General features: G+C 38.3%; 7 protein-coding genes and 2 non-coding genes across 12 annotated transcripts; 5 read left to right on the plus strand and 4 right to left on the minus strand.

Annotated features, from left to right (window-relative positions):
• Positions 1-311: 311 nt before the first annotated feature.
• On the minus strand, positions 312-1,941 carry AT5G03440 (zinc finger protein). Of its 3 annotated transcripts, none has more exons than NM_120423.2 (5): positions 1,792-1,941; positions 1,308-1,399; positions 1,041-1,128; positions 884-950; positions 312-729 (listed from the first exon to the last, which is right to left on the minus strand). In NM_120423.2, the coding sequence occupies exons 2-5, from the start codon at positions 1,393-1,395 to the stop codon at positions 676-678; spliced, it is 297 nt and encodes a 98-aa protein (NP_568118.1). In that variant the 5' UTR covers positions 1,396-1,399; positions 1,792-1,941; the 3' UTR covers positions 312-675. The 3 variants fall into 3 exon arrangements, with proteins under 3 accessions (NP_568118.1, NP_974726.1, NP_001330449.1); NM_202997.2 differs by having other exon boundaries at positions 1,308-1,482; NM_001342705.1 differs by lacking the exon at positions 1,792-1,941 and having other exon boundaries at positions 345-729; positions 1,308-1,770.
• Positions 1,942-2,032: 91 nt separating this feature from the next.
• Positions 2,033-2,116, plus strand: AT5G03445. The gene is given in 2 exon segments: positions 2,033-2,070; positions 2,081-2,116. It is a non-coding gene; the product is annotated as a tRNA-Tyr (tRNA).
• A 115-nt stretch (positions 2,117-2,231) lies between these two features.
• Positions 2,232-5,842, minus strand: AT5G03450 (Transducin/WD40 repeat-like superfamily protein). The gene is made up of 10 exons (NM_120424.4): positions 5,329-5,842; positions 4,944-5,019; positions 4,764-4,853; positions 4,630-4,674; positions 4,301-4,381; positions 3,960-4,038; positions 3,814-3,872; positions 3,583-3,693; positions 3,054-3,490; positions 2,232-2,958 (listed from the first exon to the last, which is right to left on the minus strand). Exons 1-10 carry the CDS (start codon positions 5,733-5,735, stop codon positions 2,451-2,453), a joined length of 1,893 nt encoding a protein of 630 aa, NP_195965.2. The 5' UTR covers positions 5,736-5,842; the 3' UTR covers positions 2,232-2,450.
• A 51-nt stretch (positions 5,843-5,893) lies between these two features.
• Positions 5,894-5,966, minus strand: AT5G03452. Its single transcript has one exon. It is a non-coding gene; the product is annotated as a tRNA-Phe (tRNA).
• Positions 5,967-6,052: 86 nt separating this feature from the next.
• Positions 6,053-7,673, plus strand: CDC25 (Rhodanese/Cell cycle control phosphatase superfamily protein). Of its 2 annotated transcripts, none has more exons than NM_001342706.1 (3): positions 6,053-6,219; positions 6,626-7,066; positions 7,276-7,673. In NM_001342706.1, the coding sequence occupies exons 1-2, from the start codon at positions 6,089-6,091 to the stop codon at positions 6,819-6,821; spliced, it is 327 nt and encodes a 108-aa protein (NP_001331919.1). In that variant the 5' UTR covers positions 6,053-6,088; the 3' UTR covers positions 6,822-7,066; positions 7,276-7,673. The 2 variants fall into 2 exon arrangements, with proteins under 2 accessions (NP_001331919.1, NP_568119.1); NM_120425.3 differs by having other exon boundaries at positions 6,626-6,764.
• An 84-nt stretch (positions 7,674-7,757) lies between these two features.
• Positions 7,758-9,291, plus strand: AT5G03460 (uncharacterized protein). Its single transcript, NM_120426.4, has 4 exons — positions 7,758-7,890; positions 8,000-8,077; positions 8,587-8,688; positions 8,920-9,291. Exons 1-4 carry the CDS (start codon positions 7,888-7,890, stop codon positions 9,004-9,006), a joined length of 270 nt encoding a protein of 89 aa, NP_568120.1. The 5' UTR covers positions 7,758-7,887; the 3' UTR covers positions 9,007-9,291.
• A 544-nt stretch (positions 9,292-9,835) lies between these two features.
• On the plus strand, positions 9,836-12,749 carry ATB' ALPHA (Protein phosphatase 2A regulatory B subunit family protein). Its single transcript, NM_120427.3, has 2 exons — positions 9,836-11,452; positions 12,043-12,749. Exons 1-2 carry the CDS (start codon positions 10,292-10,294, stop codon positions 12,367-12,369), a joined length of 1,488 nt encoding a protein of 495 aa, NP_195967.1. The 5' UTR covers positions 9,836-10,291; the 3' UTR covers positions 12,370-12,749.
• On the minus strand, positions 12,556-14,352 carry AT5G03480 (RNA-binding (RRM/RBD/RNP motifs) family protein; the record flags this gene model as incomplete). Its single annotated transcript, NM_120428.2, has 8 exons — positions 12,556-12,918; positions 13,032-13,142; positions 13,244-13,408; positions 13,496-13,642; positions 13,714-13,833; positions 13,908-14,051; positions 14,154-14,197; positions 14,332-14,352. The coding sequence occupies 8 exons, from the start codon at positions 14,350-14,352 to the stop codon at positions 12,705-12,707; spliced, it is 966 nt and encodes a 321-aa protein (NP_195968.1). The 3' UTR covers positions 12,556-12,704.
• Positions 14,353-14,700: 348 nt separating this feature from the next.
• AT5G03490 (UDP-Glycosyltransferase superfamily protein) lies at positions 14,701-16,569 on the plus strand. The gene has a single exon (NM_120429.4). It carries the CDS (start codon positions 15,047-15,049, stop codon positions 16,442-16,444), a length of 1,398 nt encoding a protein of 465 aa, NP_195969.1. The 5' UTR covers positions 14,701-15,046; the 3' UTR covers positions 16,445-16,569.
• Positions 16,570-16,578: the final 9 nt, after the last annotated feature.

Raw genomic sequence — 16,578 nt, forward strand, 5'->3', positions numbered from 1 at the left:
CATTGAACCTCAAAACCAATGCTTATTTTATAATTAACTCAGATCAAATACTACAATAGTGGCATTGCAGCTCCTTAAACTTGCAGGTTTTTGAACTACCGTATGTTTATACAAAAAAATGATTCAAAATCTAGGACCATCATTGGCCAACTAATCCTTGTAATTTTGTTGGTTAAGACTTTTCTTGTTATAGAACAATTATTGAATTATTAAGAGTTAAGACGCTTTATTTTCACGAGTCACGGTCAACGAATTTCTTTTTGACTTTTCAATGGGAAATTTTTGAGTGAGTGCGTTTCGAGTTTCGACACCTCCTAAATACACAATCGCAAGCAATCACCAAACGCAGTCGCACTTATCAAGATCATACACGTTTTTCTTAACCCAATCCCAAAGTTCGTCTCTACCGTTTCTTTTAAATTCCACTACTAAAGTGTCAATCTTAAAGAAAAGAACCAAATGGCATCAGAAGCATGATACAGGTTTGGTGAATTTATCATGGAAGAGAATCTCAAAAGAACCTAATTTAGTTATATATCTTCATGGTAAGTCAATGGAAAAAACAAGAGTTTCTTCTAAAGATAAAGGACTTTGATCCTTTAAACCTAAATGGATTAGAGCCATCCTGCAACTAAATTTCTGTACCAAGAATACTGAGAATCCCCTCTCTGTTACCTACTCGAAAAGACCATCCCCGTGCCAGATATCGAACAGAAAATCCACCATTTCCTACAAAGAAGATTGCAACAAAGTTAACACCACACCAGTGAGGGTTGAAAGAGATGTTTGATAGCTATGACAAGAGATTATTCTCAAAGGAAACAGACGACAAAAACCAACTTAAGCAGAGAGTAAATGTTTTTGGAGAAGTGTAGGAACTCACAGCTAGAGGGATCGGCTTGTTGAAAGGAGTGTTGGATGTGAGCAAGTCTTCATAGGTAGCGTTGAAACTACAAAAGATTTTGATTTGGAAAAGAAGTTTAATATATGTAAGCCATGAAGCTTAAAGATCTCAAAGCGCTGAGCAATAAATAAAGTACCCAATTACAGGTTCATCAGGCATCTCTGAAGTCCTATTAGACGGATCACCAACCCACTTCTTTCTCATCTCTTGCCACGCAATCTCGGCTGCACAATCAATAAAGGGTAATCAAAATTTAAGATCATGTGTTTATATTTCACATTCTTTCAAAGAAACTGAGTCAATATTGGTGCTGACCAGAAGAACAAAGCATTAATCTTGACACGAATTAACCTGATGAGACAGTCCCTTTTCCTTAACAATTGTGAAGAGTGTTAAAGCTTACCATGGTTGACAAAGATCTCCTCAGACGACTTCTCTTTATCATTGCTCGAATTACTTGACACATTACCAGGCTCCTTATTAGCTTCCATTGTACTGACAAAGAGCCCTTATAGAATCAATCACAATTCTCTTGAAAGCTTGAACCGAGACAGGGGAAACGAGATATAGCACTTTACCTACAGATTGTTAAACCAAGGTTCATTAGCAACTAACTACAATTATTCTCATCGTATTAAGAGAAAGATTGGAACTACAACATGATTCGCACAATCAGAGGCAATGCATATGACTTAATTCGCAATAAAGGGAAGAAGAACCCTAAAACTTTTATTCTGGAACCCATAGGCAAAAGATCCGAAGAGGAAAGTGATAGAACCCTAGAATTAACAGTACTCATATATCGAATAACCGAAACTGTTGATTCCAAGCACAATCTGCCAAAATCAAAACCAAGACAACGAGAGAGAGAGAGAGATGAATGTAACCTTAGCTGATTGGAATCTTCGATGACCAGAATCGACGACTAGAAGAGAGAGATAAACCTTAGGCTCACAAAAAGTTCCAGAAACAATCGGAAACGTGAAAAGAAAAAAGCAGAATCCAATCGGAATCAATGTCTTCTTTTCTAATTCCCTTTTCTTTATCCTTCTTATAATCAGGACTTGATTAGATTCTCCAACAAGTTATTAACGTATATAATAAACTATTATCAGTAGCTTAACAAAACCGACCTTAGCTCAGTTGGTAGAGCGGAAGACTGTAGTAGTAGCTGTAATCTTTAGGTCGCTGGTTCGATTCCGGCAGGTCGGATTTTTTTCATCTATTTGGAAAATTCTGTCAATTTTTTTGTGCGTCATATAAATACGTCTCTTTTTCCATGCTTTTTCATTCTCATTTACAGATTTACTTAATCCACCAGTGATAAAGAAAAAAAAACTGATTTAAGTAATACGTATATACAAAAAAGGAGCAGGCTGCATTGCAGCAATAGGTTCATAACTAAGATAATAATATTTAAGTAATGGCTCGCTACTCTATAGCATCTCCAGATTACAAAAGATAGATAGACTAGTTAGCCGCTTTACATACATGTTTTCTCTTCAACAAACACCATCCTTGCAAGACTATCAATCTTTTTTAATCTTCATGGAGATTCGTTCCTAAGAATCTGCAATCTATCATCCGTTAAGAGACCGAGCAGATCCGAACCATTGACGTGACAGTATTTCACATCTTGAAGCGGAAGATGACTTGACAATGGCAACCGTTGAGAAATAGTAAAAGTCGAAGGATCTTGCAAGATGAGCTCCCGAGTGGACTCGTCACAAGATGCAAAAAGTTGTTTCCTTTCCCCACCAAAGTCTATAATCGCTGTTCTTGGCAAACGGATGGGATCTACAATAGCTTGTGTGGAGGATAGTTTCTGGTAATACGAATCAACACCTCTTCTCTTGTGACAAACATGAAATCCATCTACACCATTACTATTACTATTACTGACTCCTGTTTGAGTCAATGAGGGCTGAGTCGGGACTGTATCATCAGATGATCCAACTCTTGGTCTATAAGAAGCTACTATATGATTGCTGCGGGGACAGTACGAGGAGGATATGCATACACCTGGGTTTCCCGTTTCCGAAACTAATGATGGGCTAGACAAAGGAAAAAAAAACCGAAATTATAACATGTTAGAGCCTCAAAAATGCAATGATAAAATTCTTCAACTTCTGTGATGTGTGACCTCTACCTTCCCTCGCTACCACTAATGTTCCACTGACACAGCCCGATGGAAGAAGCAGATAAGAGGGTACGGACATCAGAAGTTGGAGTGGAATTGCCAGAGAGATGATGGACAGTATGAACTGGATTGGTTGTTAAGCCTGTCATCGATGCGAAAGGTCCCGTGGTTTGACGCATGTCAAATATCAAAACCATTCCATTTTGTAGTCCAGCATAAATATGGTGAGAGCTTTTGAGATCCCACGAGCAAGACCAAGGTGCAGCCGGTAGATCATAAGATAAGACAGTATTGTGGCTCTCCAAGCTTATAACAGATAATTTTTTTCCTAGAGACCCAAATACTGCAAGCCCATTATTGTGAGGGGAAAGGTGAAGATCTTTAATTGCTCTAGTGGTACGAGGCAACAAAATATCATCAATCTCACAAGGCGAATGTAGGCTCATCTGCAATATATTAAAAAAAAAGGTCGTATAGTGCATCATTTTACTGGTATAAGATAAAAAAGAAAAATGAGAGGCAAAACAAAAAAGCTTACTTGCGTAAGCACAAACGTTCCACCAACGCCTGAGAGCCTACGGGCATATAATAATATTTGTCTACCACCATCTATGTCAAATATACGGCCACCGTTTATTAGCAGATCTCCCTACGAAAAATGGATGGTAACGAACTTTATAATTTGCATAATACACATCAACACAATTGCAAAACAAACAATACTTCAACTAAACCAAAACAATGTGTCTGAAGGAGCACTAAGCCACACCTGATGTCTGAAGCTGCAAGAAGGTGACTGTCCATGATGCTCTTGGTAGATATTATGAGCTGCAGGCGTGCACTTACAACTATTTAGACGCAGAGAATTTCAAGAGGAAGAAAACAAAAAAAAGGGGCATGTTATTGTGTGATTACCAGGTATATATTTCTCCTGAGAAGCCACATTAGACTGGCTTTGCGAACCCTTAGTCGTACTTTCCATATTAGCTATTTTCTGCAAAAACAAAAATTCTAGCCATGACGCTAACTAGAGAAACATGTGCGACAATTTTATGAGAAAAAAAAACAAAAATAAATATAATCTTAGGTTGGGAGGGAAATTATAATGGGAACTCTTAGTCAAACTGAGCTCCCTTTTAAGAGTAACGAACCAACTTAATATTCCAGACTCGACTAGTTACTAGTAATCTTAATCTGTCCAAGCACAAAACAAAGTGACAAGAGTGACCACGTTACAACAAACTCTTAGAGTGTACCTTCTTCAGCTTAGTAACTTCTAATCGTAGCTCAGCTTCAGTTATTTTCCATTGAACTTCTTTGTTACTCCAACTCGCAGTCTGCATGACAAATAAGAACATATTAAAAGCTACAATACTAGTACGACGGGCTACACACATATGTTCCTGTCATCTAACACAGACATAACCTACATAGACGACTTATATAATGAACACATAAAGAGGTTTTAGTACTGAGGAAAATCTTATTGCGAATGATTTGAAAGCATTTCAAATAACGAAGCCCAAAATAATGCGGACTAATACTAGCAATATCATGAACTATCTGAGCAGTAAATTTATCCTACCTTCTGTTCAATTGACCTTAACTTGGCCTCCAGAAATAAGATTCTCTGCAAATATCAACAAAAGAATATCAGATTTTGATACTATGATTTGCTTTTACGAATGTATTTCGGAAAAACAACACTCATTGTAAGACCTTGTGTGCTTCATCATCTACTGCAGCAACCCGTGATGCATAGATTTTCCGGACATCTCTCAAGCTACATATTTTGTTGCACAGGGGACACTACAAAAGAAGCCAATGTGATTCGATGAGCAAGATAACTATATCCACTAACAGCAAAGGGATTTGAACAACTTCATAACAACCACAAACCTTCCCTCCACTTCGTCGCTGCTGAAACCACTTGTTGATGCAGGAATATCCATACAAGTGTCCACAGGGAAGACAACTTGTACCATCACACCAGATTAAAAAAGAAAAGAGAACATTAGTTGCACTCAAAATATTAGACGTGACCAGAGTAATCAAATAGTTAAAAGAGATACTAATCACAATCCAGTTCGAAAGTTTTGTATGACAAAAACCTAATCAACTAAGAACTATATAATTGCCAGTAGCAAATTACTGTCATAATTCATCAAAATTGATAGACCTAGATCATGAGATTATCAAATTGCTAAAACAAAACATAATCTATACACTATAGCCTCTAAAGAGCCAACGAATTCCAAAGCTAAATTACTGGAATCGAGAATACCAGACTTGGTGTTGGCCACCGCTGGTCCAAACTTCCATACAGATAGAACAAGACAATCCCTCAGTGTCACCTTGTTTCCATTCGACATCCTCCTGCGATCCGGAAGACGATGAACAAACACCTTGTGACCTATTCTGATTCTCTATCCCTTCACTCTCGTTCTGTGAAACCCTAACAGGTGAGTCTAGGACATCGATGTATTCCCTGGTTTGGCGTTCGGAATCTTCTTCCTCCTCTTCCTCCTCGTCTTCCTCTTGTACTTCACCATAGTCGACATATGCTTCCTCTTCGTCTTCCTCTTCTTCGTCTTCTTCTTCTCCATAGTGTCCAAATGCTTCCCCAAATTCAATGAATCGTGCAATTGTACCTCCGTGACCACTGAAGGGGTAACTCCGGCGAGGCGGCATTAGGTTCGTTTCTGTTACTGTATCAGATTTCGGAAGAGAAGAAGGCCAAAACGTCTCGGCAGAGTCGCAGAGGTATCGAATAAGAGAGACTCCCGGAATTAATAAAAATAATATTTAAAAGTAAAAAAAAATAGTTAAAAGATAAAATATTATAACAATGCGGTGAGCGTGGATCGAACACGCGACCTTCAGATCTTCAGTCTGACGCTCTCCCAACTGAGCTATCCCCGCTTGTTGTTATCATTTAATATTTAAACTTTAATAATCTCTAAACGTAAGCGTCACGTCAAATTGGTCGCAGTCTTCAATGAAATGTTCGTGACTTTTAGGGAAGAAAAGGTGTTTGGAGAGATATGGGGAGAAGCATATTTTCCTTTTTCACTAAGAAGAAAAAAATGGCGATGGCGAGAAGCATCTCTTACATCACCTCTACTCAGCTTCTCCCTCTTCATCGTCGTCCCAACATCGCCATCATCGATGTCAGGTATAACATAATCGATTTATTTCCGTCGATTTTAGTCACTAATCTGATCCTTTACCAAATTTTAGTTCGAATCAATCCCGATTATTGTTCTTAGGTTTGATTTTGCTCTACTATGTAATACTGATATGCGTTTTAAGAGATTACTTTACTTTTGAACTCTGGGGATCAATTAATTATGAACATGTTTTCTAAAACTGGATATTTTGTAGAATCTCTGTCGAAAAACAACTATTAGGGACCTCATGAGCTTGGAACAAAGGTTTTGTGGTTAGATGGGCTGAGAAAGAAACAGACTTTTTGTAATACTTATATAGGTTCTTCTGATACATAGTTATGGCTTAAACAAATTTAGACTTTTTATGAACCTATTGTATAGCTCACATTGGAGGAATTGTATGTTTTTAAGGGATGAAGAGAGGAATTATGACGGGCATATAGCTGGATCGCTACACTATGCGAGTGGCTCGTTTGATGACAAGATCTCACATCTTGTTCAAAATGTCAAGGACAAAGACACACTTGTCTTCCATTGTGCCTTGAGCCAGGTGTGTGTTTTACACTCTTTTCACTTCCCCATAAGATCTTCTTTTCCTCTTTTTTGAGAAACAACACATAGGTTAGATAAGCGGCATCAATTGGCTATTCGTAGAAGGAGATGTACATCTCTATGTTATACATAGTTGATTCATGTTTCATAGGTTAGATAAGTGGCATCAATTGGGTTTTCTTAGAAGATTTATATCTCTTATGGTCTACAATAGGTCCTTCATGTGTCAAAAAGTGGATTCGAGGTCGCAAAATCCAAGTGTTTTCCGATAAGTTTGCCTACTAGTCCATATATTCTTATGTATGTCATGGAGTAGGAACTTATTTTATATTCTTAAAAGAAAGAACAAAGAACAACGATTAGCTTAGCTCCCCAAATCATCAAGCTCAGTCTTTTAGCAACCTTTGATTTGAGGCAGTTCTCATTTCTTTGTTCCTAACATAAATCAGTACTTCGTTGCACTCAACATGAAGTGATTGCTAAAGCCTTGAAACCAATTCTTCCTGCAGGTTCGTGGCCCTACTTGTGCGAGAAGGCTCGTGAATTATCTTGATGAGAAGAAAGAAGATACTGGAATCAAAAACATCATGATCTTGGAACGCGGCTTTAACGGTTGGGAAGCTTCTGGAAAACCGGTCTGCCGCTGTGCAGAGGTTCCTTGCAAGGGCGATTGCGCCTAAACCCTACTAAACCATATTGGGACCTAATTGATGTTCCACATTGTCATGTACTAAAGTTGAATGAAGATTATCATAAATAATCTCTTATCAGTATGTTTGGTTTACATGGAGCACAAACACCAAACTTGCAACAACAATACTAAAAGGGCTTTTATGGTATTGCACGTTTGTGGAGCGTCAAAGCCACGTTGATATCTTAACGCCGTCAAAATAATAATGGATTTTTCGGTATCTTCTCTGGAAGAGGCACGTTACTTTATTAACGCCGTCAAAACTCTCTCGCTGATACAGAGTGTTTGCTTTCTTTTGTAGATTTTTAAAGTCATAAAGCAAAAGCAACGACGACTTCAGAGAACTACAATCATAATTTGTGATCTCTCTCCAATTTTCATCTTTTGGTCGAAATTCCCAATTCCCTGAGTCAAGAACCCTAATTTCAACATGGTAAGATTTGTTCGATATCGCTTGTTTTTTTTTTTATGGATCTAGCTTCCGTTTGTCTATCTTGCGGCTTCCATTTCAGATTGTTTGAAGAAATTCCTGAATTTTGTAGGTTTGCGTTATGTGTTTGGTGCCTCTGTTCCTCGTCCCGCTCATCAATTTAATGCCTCGAATCATCGATTATTTCATGGTAATTGACTCGTGCTTTCTTAATATTCCTTGAAGTTTTGATTTTTCCTTGGAATTTTGATGGGAAGAATGATCAGATTTCATGGGAAATTAAATGTCAGGATCCAAATTTCGAATTTTAGGGTTCTAAAGAGTGTGGAATTCGTTTAGTCTCAAAGGAGATATCTTTATTTGAAAGAAATAACAAAATTAGAGATTAGAAAGGGAAGAAGATAGTGAAGATGATAATCAGGATAAGCGAGAGAGCACATGATCATAATCTTTGCTTGTAAAAGTGAAAAACGAAGAGCTATATAGCTTTTGTTATTTGCTTGAGGTTGGCTCTTGGAAAGTTGAACATGTTAGCAATGTTTAGATCTTAGTTCTGTTGGTGTTTCATATCGATTTCTTTAGACTGTATCTTTTTTAAGTGAAAAAAAAAACAGTGCTTTAGTGAATCTTGCAGGTAGTATTTACTTGTGAACATTTGTTAACTCAAGTACTGTCTGTTCATGCTAAAAAATAAACTAGGCTAAATTGTACGCGTGGCTCGGATGGGAGTACAGGAAGCCAGCGAGAGTTCCTCCAGCTTGTCCTTTCAAGCCAGTTGCTAAAAACGACAACGCCACCAAAGTAAGTGAAAGGACTTTACTCATTTTTTATTCTTGGTTGAGTCGTTTCTTAGTTGAAGCAGTTTAGTTGATGGAAACATAGATTCTATCCTCCAATTGGTGTTATATGTTTATACTTCAATTCAACAATATGCCATGATCCCAGTAGCTTCCGAGAACTGACATTCACTGTTTATCTGATTTCTGAGTTTTTGTCTTTTGAGCCTTATGTGTAACACTTTGTCTGTTTTAGGTGGGTGCGGAAACTGGAACTGAAGGTACAGAAACAATAGCTAAACCTGGCGTTGTAGAGGAGACGGGTGGTATTAAGCAGGATTGAGGCCGAGTCTTTTCTTCAATAAAACCTTTTGTATTTGTGGATATGTTTTGGATAAGAGAAGAAGCTGGAAGTTGAAATTACCTGATGTGATACTGATAATGAATGATGTACGTTGAAAATGCTACGTAACAGATAATTTTCTTATATGTTTACTTCTCTCTCTCTCTCTCTTTTTGTCTAGAATCTTTTTGCATGTGGGAGATTTCGAATTTCTCAGTAAAACTCGGATCACTCTCTGCTAGTTCTTGAGCTTAATGCGTTATATGTTGTCTCGTAAAGTCTAAGTTGCATTATTAGTTTTATGGTAAGTTTAGTTTTAGAAACACTTAAATTTAGATTTAACCACCTAAACTTTTTCAAGCAAAGCCAAAATCATTGTCTTCTTGTTAGTTGCTATAATATCCCTTCGTTTTCTTCAAAGGTTGTTATTATCCATAGTGAAGAGTTTGGAACAAGAAATTTTTAAAGATTTTGTCTATTGCGACTACTCGATATTTGATTTCATCATCAAACATTCAAAATCTAGTGATGACCACTTGTCATTATTTTGTATTGTCATGTTAAATCTTAAATGGAGAGTTGAAATTCATGTCTTTTAATTTTATTTTTTAAGCATAACGTAATGTTTTATAATTAAAAAAAAAAACGAAGTAAGCATCTCGTTTTGCATAATTATAGTCATTATTATTCATATATGAATGGACCAAATTGTTAAAGTTGCGAGCACTTCACTCACAAGCCACGTGCACTAAGCCATCACACTTACGCTAGCGTTTAGGATAAAATCATAAAAATGTTTTACCAAAAATCAAAATAATTTTTAAAAACACTTTAATAAATATCTTCGTGTCTTTGGTTCTGATTTGAAAAGACAATAAAGAGAGAGATTTTGAATAACAGAAGAAATTTAATATCGTTACCTTTAATTTTATATTTTCTGTTTCCATTTTAATTTGAAGATCCTTCCCTTTCTTTCTTTCTCTCTCTCTCTCGCTCGCCGGGAAAAATCGCTGTCCAAATCTCCGGTCATTTCTCCGAGGATCTCTTCTATCAATCCAACGGTTTTGTTTTCATCTTCTCAGATCTCACAGAACAATAGTCAAAGACTGATGCAGAAGAAGCGTTAGTACAAGGTTTTTGTTGGAAAGCAATTGAATCTGAATTCATCTTTCATTTTCACGCTTTGATCCAATTTGAGTTCTCTCTTCCACTGAATCCCTCATACGTAAAACCTAGGGTTTCTAAATTAGGGTTCTCCTGAGGTCTGTTTATAGTGCGTAAAGCCATGTTTAAGAAGATCATGAAAGGGGCAAATCGAAAAGCCTCTAAAGCTGAGGCGAATGATTCGTCTATGTATGGGTTTGATCCACCAGGTAGGTCAGGTCCTGGATCCAATATGATTGTAAATCACGCATCTCGTGGTTCGCTTGTTCCTTCTTCTCCAAATTCAATGGCGGCGGCCACCACACAACCGCCTCCTATGTATTCAGTCGAGCCTCTTCCCTTGTTCAGAGACGTCTCTGTCTCCGAGCGTCAATCCTTGTTCTTGAGGAAACTCCAGATTTGTTGTTTTCAATTTGATTTTACGGATACGTTGAAGAATGCGAGAGAGAAGGAGATTAAGAGGCAAACGTTATTGGAGCTAGTTGATTTTATACAGTCTGGAGCAGGGAAGCTCACTGAAGTTTGTCAAGAAGAAATGGTAAAGATGATTTCGGTTAATATATTCCGGTGTCTTCCTCCGGCTTCACACGAGAATACAGGTCAAGAGCCTGCTGATCTTGAGGAAGAGGAGCCTTATTTGGAACCATCTTGGCCTCATTTACAGCTAATTTATGAGTTGCTGCTGAGATACATTGTTCCTTCTGACACAGATACAAAAGTTGCAAAACGGTATATTGATCATTCTTTTGTGTTGAGGTTGCTTGAATTGTTTGAAACTGAAGATCCTAGAGAAAGGGAGTACTTGAAAACGATTCTTCATAGGATTTATGGCAAGTTTATGGTTCACAGGCCCTTTATTAGGAAAGCAATGAACCATATTTTCTATAGGTTTATTTATGAGACAGAGAGACATAGTGGGATTGGGGAGCTTTTGGAGATTCTCGGTAGTATTATTAATGGGTTTGCCTTGCCAATGAAGGAGGAGCACAAGCTCTTTTTGATTAGGGCGTTGATACCGCTGCATAAGCCAAAACCAATCGCTATGTATCACCAACAATTGTCTTACTGCATCGTTCAGTTTGTGGAGAAAGATTATAAGCTTGCGGATACGGTGATCAGGGGCTTGTTAAAGTTTTGGCCTGTGACAAATTGTACAAAAGAGGTTCTCTTTCTTGGTGAACTTGAAGAGGTTCTTGAGGCAACACAAACTGTTGAGTTCCAACGCTGTATGGTCCCTCTGTTCCAACAGATTGCTCGATGCCTCAGTAGCTCTAATTTTCAGGTTAGTAATCTCTCTTATGGGTTGGTTTCCGTTTTCAATCTTTTCATTAGGTTCTCATTTATGCATAACACCCTTTAAATTATAGAACCTCTGTTATTTAGCTTCTTATTATGTTGTGTGGTAATTTTGCATATCGATTTGAGGCAATGATCTAGGCCTATTGCCTCTAACTCATGTTCTGACTCCTCCATTTGAAAAAAGTACTGCAATTTATGTCCTTGGCATGGTTCACTTTGTCTTTCTGAGTTTTTCGCCTTTCCCATGCTTCTTCACCAAAATGAATTGATCATGACCCATCTCTGTTGATGGGGTTATCTTATGCGCTTGCTTTTACAATCTGCTGAATAAATTATTCTATGCTTACATCATTCTATAGCTTAACTCATCTTGATTCAACTCTGCCAAACAACCAACTCCTCTGAATTTTTTTCAACCGTTGTTTTTCCTTTGGTAATGTGTCATGGAATTCTCACTTCAGCCTGATTCATCTTCTCTGTAGCTCAAACTTAACCAAAATTTTGCTTGATTGCTAGGAATTTTGAATTTTACAATCTCTCATGCTCACATGTATATATCACCATGCAATGCAGGTTGCAGAACGAGCTCTGTTCTTGTGGAACAACGAGCATGTGGTGGGTCTAATAGCTCAGAACCGAGGAGTGATCCTTCCCATCATATTTGCATCCCTGGAGAAAAACATAGAGTCTCATTGGAACCAAGCGGTACACGGTCTAAGTGCGAATATAAAGAGAATGTTCATGGAGATGGACCCTGAGCTCTTTGAAGAATGTCAGCAACAGTACGAAGAAAAACAAGCCAAATCTAAACAAGTGGAAGAGCAACGCCAAAATAGGTGGAGGAGATTAGATGAAGCAGTGGAGGAACGAGAAAGAGAAGATCCTATGATCACTTCTTAGAAAAAAATATATCAAATCATCAAAGTAATAATATTCTCTCTCACTTCTTCTCATTTTCTCTAATCGTTGCAAATTATTATATTTTATTTATTTATTTTGAGGTCTGGAAAAAAAAAAGTCCTTAATCTAAGTCAATAGGAATTTATTTTCCTCTTTTTGAGAATATTTAATACTGATTCTGATTGGCTCAATCCAGCTTTCACAATGATTAGACAAAATAAGTATGGTTTACAATTGAACTAAAAGGAAAAAAAAATAGCATATAAACATGATGCAAGTAACATCATGGATTATTATCATTACCATCCCATGACTCCCTTGGACTGCTATGTTCGTCACTCGTCATAGACATCGGCATCAGCCTTATCCCATGTACCTGGGGGCATATAGCCAGTGGTAGTGCAGTGGCGTACCCTTTTTCTTTTTAAGAGTTCGGGTTGCGGCACAACAGGTTCATTAACTACAAGAGTCCTTTCTCCCATGTTACATCCACTTAGTTCCAGCGCCTTGTCTACACATCTTTCTCCTCTAAGAGAAACGAAAGCTGTACTGTAAAATTCAACAGCGAAATTAAAGAGAGTCTCTTTAGTTATATAATTCAATAACTTCTGAGCCTTGGGAAAAAAATATTCACAAATTGGAACAAGAAAGAAAGCGCAAACCTAGAGAGAACTGTAACTTGCCAGATCTCTCCACATGAAGAGAAATGTTTACACAGAGCCATCTGGATATCAATCTCAGGAAGCGAAGCGTCATATCCCGTAACACGGAACCTAAACAATAACTTGATAAATATTATTAACATGACAAGCTACAACACATGTTACAGAATATGCTAAATAATAAACAGAATGATAATATTATCAAAAATTACCTGTGTATTTTGGATGCCTCAGGAGTAGTTGCAGGAGCACGCGAAGAATTATCATAGAATATTTCGGATGGCTTAACGATAACAGTCCATCCTACAACGTCAGTTCCACTAAGTTGCAATGCCTTGTCTTCGGCACCTTCTCCCTCGATCCTCAAGAAGGCAACACTGTAACACCAACGATACAAAAAACAAAGTGGTATTAATTTGAGAGTTAGCACTTAGCTGGGAGTGAAGAAGCCAGAGAGTAAGTACCTCTTGAGGACACCCCTTTCATAGTCTGTGGGAACATAAACATGTCTAATCTCTCCGCATGAATCGAAATGTTTTTCCAAGATGAGCTCGAGAAGATACTTTTGAAGCGAAGTGTCATATCCCTCAACGGAGATCGTCGTGATAGGGCTAATGCAACAATTTGATTTTATTACACGATCGAGTTCATATATTATTGTATGATCAACAAATTAATTTACCTGGGAGGTTCATGTTTGGGTTTAGGCTTAACGATAACAGTCCATCCTCCCACGTCAGTTCCACTAAGTTGCAATGCCTTGTCTTCGGCACCTTCTCCCTTGATCCACATGAAGGAGACACTGTAGTAAAACCAACGATGCAAGTCGTCTTATTTATTTTTGAGTTTGCAGCAAATTCAAAGCCACAAAAGTACCTCTTGAGGATTTTCTTTTTAAAGTCTCTTGGAACATAAATTTGTGTGATCTCTCCGCATGAAGCGAAATGTTTTGTCAACGCCAGCCTGAGAGGATACTCCTTAAGCGAAGTGTCATATCCTTCAACGCAAATAGCCGTGCTACTGCTACTTCAACAATTTGATTTTGATTGCAGGTTGAGTTAATATTATATGATCAACACGTAAAACAAGAATTTCCACACAAATATATGTAAATAAATTTACGTGGACTGTTTATCACTATCGTTCAATTCCAGCGACTTCAGACGCTAAGTTACAACAAAAAAATCTAATCAGAAATCCTACTACTATACGTACTTCATATATTTTTCTTCTTTCTTGTGCAGAAAGAAACCATTAATTAGTAGAGAAACGTACAGAGGTTAAAGCAGAAGAAGATTACTTTAATGGCGGATTCTTCCATGGTGATAAATTGACAAGATCGACTGCTAGGCTGGTTCCGGAGATATTTTTCAGATCTAGGGATTTAGGTTTGAAGATGGTTTTGTTCTTTCCCCTTATTCTGGTTTGGGACATCTCTAAATAAATCCTATCGTGTATAAGTTACGAACAAACTGGTGGGCCTTATATTTAGTTGCGTTTAAGCCCATATAATCTCTTAAACAGAACAAAAAAAATGTTGAACCGGACTAAACCCGCGAACAAACGGTTGGGCCTTAAATTTAGTTCAGGCCTGCGTTAAGCCCATATATTCCAAATCTTCTTATTCCTTGTGAAACATATTTCTGTTCCACTTACTATATCAGAACCACTTTATACGTTTTAAATGACGAAAGAAAAATGTTTATAGTTTTAGATGAAGCAGTTGAAGAACGAGAAAGAGTATGATTCTTTCCTATGATCACTTCTTAGTAATATTCTTTTTCTTTAACAAAACTGAAGAAAGTAACTTTGAGATTGGAAAGGAAAGTTCATAAATTTTGAAATTTATCTTAGACTATGAGTCAAACCAATGCATACATTTTTATGAATGATGGGGTATACAACTTTAATCTGTCTTAATCCATATTTTTGATTATATATTATGAAAATTTGATGTAGCAAATACCAAATTTTCTACCACCACACACAAATAACAACTGCAACGCCACCGCAAAATGACGGAAGTGTTATTGTTGCCGGGAACTAAATCGGAGAATTCAAAACCACCGCACATAGTGGTGTTTCCATTCCCAGCACAAGGCCACTTACTTCCTCTACTTGACTTAACTCACCAACTCTGCCTCCGTGGATTCAACGTCTCCGTCATCGTTACTCCCGGTAACCTTACTTACCTCTCTCCTCTTCTCTCCGCTCATCCCTCCTCCGTCACCTCCGTCGTTTTCCCTTTCCCTCCTCATCCTTCACTCTCTCCCGGCGTCGAAAACGTTAAAGACGTCGGAAATTCAGGAAATCTCCCGATCATGGCTTCTCTTCGTCAGCTACGAGAACCAATCATCAACTGGTTCCAATCTCATCCGAATCCGCCTATCGCTCTCATCTCCGATTTCTTCCTCGGATGGACTCACGATCTCTGCAATCAAATCGGTATCCCCAGATTCGCTTTCTTCTCCATCAGCTTCTTCTTAGTTTCCGTTCTTCAATTTTGCTTCGAGAACATCGATCTAATCAAATCAACGGATCCGATTCATCTCCTTGATCTTCCTCGCGCTCCGATTTTCAAAGAAGAGCATCTTCCGTCTATAGTCCGACGAAGTCTCCAAACTCCGTCACCGGATCTCGAATCAATCAAAGATTTCTCCATGAATTTGTTGAGCTACGGATCTGTTTTCAATTCTTCTGAGATTCTGGAAGATGATTATCTTCAGTACGTGAAACAGAGGATGGGTCATGATCGGGTTTATGTTATTGGCCCGCTTTGTTCAATCGGGTCGGGTCTTAAATCGAATTCGGGTTCTGTAGACCCGAGTTTGCTGAGTTGGTTAGACGGATCCCCAAACGGGTCAGTTCTATACGTTTGTTTCGGAAGTCAAAAGGCGTTGACTAAAGACCAGTGTGATGCTTTGGCTCTAGGCTTAGAGAAAAGCATGACCCGGTTTGTTTGGGTGGTTAAGAAAGATCCGATACCCGACGGGTTTGAGGATCGGGTTTCCGGAAGGGGATTGGTGGTAAGAGGATGGGTCTCCCAGCTGGCGGTGTTGCGACACGTGGCGGTTGGTGGATTTTTGAGCCATTGTGGATGGAACTCAGTGCTTGAAGGGATAACGAGTGGGGCTGTGATCTTGGGCTGGCCCATGGAGGCGGACCAGTTTGTGAACGCGAGGTTGCTTGTGGAGCATTTGGGTGTTGCGGTTAGGGTTTGCGAAGGTGGTGAAACTGTGCCTGACTCGGATGAGTTGGGTCGGGTCATAGCGGAAACGATGGGTGAGGGAGGACGCGAGGTGGCTGCTCGGGCTGAGGAGATACGGCGGAAGACCGAGGCTGCCGTGACGGAGGCAAATGGAAGCTCCGTTGAAAATGTACAAAGACTTGTCAAAGAATTTGAAAAAGTCTAAAAGTTAATTTCATTTGATGTAATTAACTAATCACGTGTGCAATATTTTTAGTGGGGATTTTGCAAATGTATGTACCAATGATCTCTTTCGTTATTAATCTAGTAAAAAAAAAGCTTTTACGACTCACCAACATA

This window comes from Arabidopsis thaliana, chromosome 5 (assembly GCF_000001735.4).
Source record: "Arabidopsis thaliana chromosome 5, partial sequence".
NCBI classification, from domain to species: domain Eukaryota; kingdom Viridiplantae; phylum Streptophyta; class Magnoliopsida; order Brassicales; family Brassicaceae; genus Arabidopsis; species Arabidopsis thaliana.

Excerpts from the sequence above, each read along its gene's own strand:
- AT5G03490 (NM_120429.4), top strand. The coding sequence starts at position 15,047 with ATGACGGAAGTGTTATTGTTGCCGGGAACTAAATCGGAGAATTCAAAA.
- CDC25 (NM_120425.3), top strand. The coding sequence starts at position 6,089 with ATGGGGAGAAGCATATTTTCCTTTTTCACTAAGAAGAAAAAAATGGCG. Across the intron at positions 6,220-6,625 it reads ATCGCCATCATCGATGTCAG|GGATGAAGAGAGGAATTATG; the intron begins GTATAACATAAT and ends TATGTTTTTAAG. Across the intron at positions 6,765-7,275 it reads TCCATTGTGCCTTGAGCCAG|GTTCGTGGCCCTACTTGTGC; the intron begins GTGTGTGTTTTA and ends TTCTTCCTGCAG.
- AT5G03460 (NM_120426.4), top strand. Across the intron at positions 8,078-8,586 it reads GAATCATCGATTATTTCATG|GCTAAATTGTACGCGTGGCT; the intron begins GTAATTGACTCG and ends AAAATAAACTAG. Across the intron at positions 8,689-8,919 it reads AAAACGACAACGCCACCAAA|GTGGGTGCGGAAACTGGAAC; the intron begins GTAAGTGAAAGG and ends TGTCTGTTTTAG.
- AT5G03440 (NM_120423.2), bottom strand. The coding sequence starts at position 1,395 with ATGGAAGCTAATAAGGAGCCTGGTAATGTGTCAAGTAATTCGAGCAAT. Across the intron at positions 951-1,040 it reads CCTGATGAACCTGTAATTGG|TTTCAACGCTACCTATGAAG; the intron begins GTACTTTATTTA and ends AATCTTTTGTAG. Across the intron at positions 730-883 it reads ACAAGCCGATCCCTCTAGCT|GAAATGGTGGATTTTCTGTT; the intron begins GTGAGTTCCTAC and ends TCTTCTTTGTAG.
- AT5G03450 (NM_120424.4), bottom strand. The coding sequence starts at position 5,735 with ATGCCGCCTCGCCGGAGTTACCCCTTCAGTGGTCACGGAGGTACAATT. Across the intron at positions 3,873-3,959 it reads TCAGGAGAAATATATACCTG|CTCATAATATCTACCAAGAG; the intron begins GTAATCACACAA and ends GCACGCCTGCAG. Across the intron at positions 2,959-3,053 it reads ATTAGTGGTAGCGAGGGAAG|CCCATCATTAGTTTCGGAAA; the intron begins GTAGAGGTCACA and ends TCCTTTGTCTAG.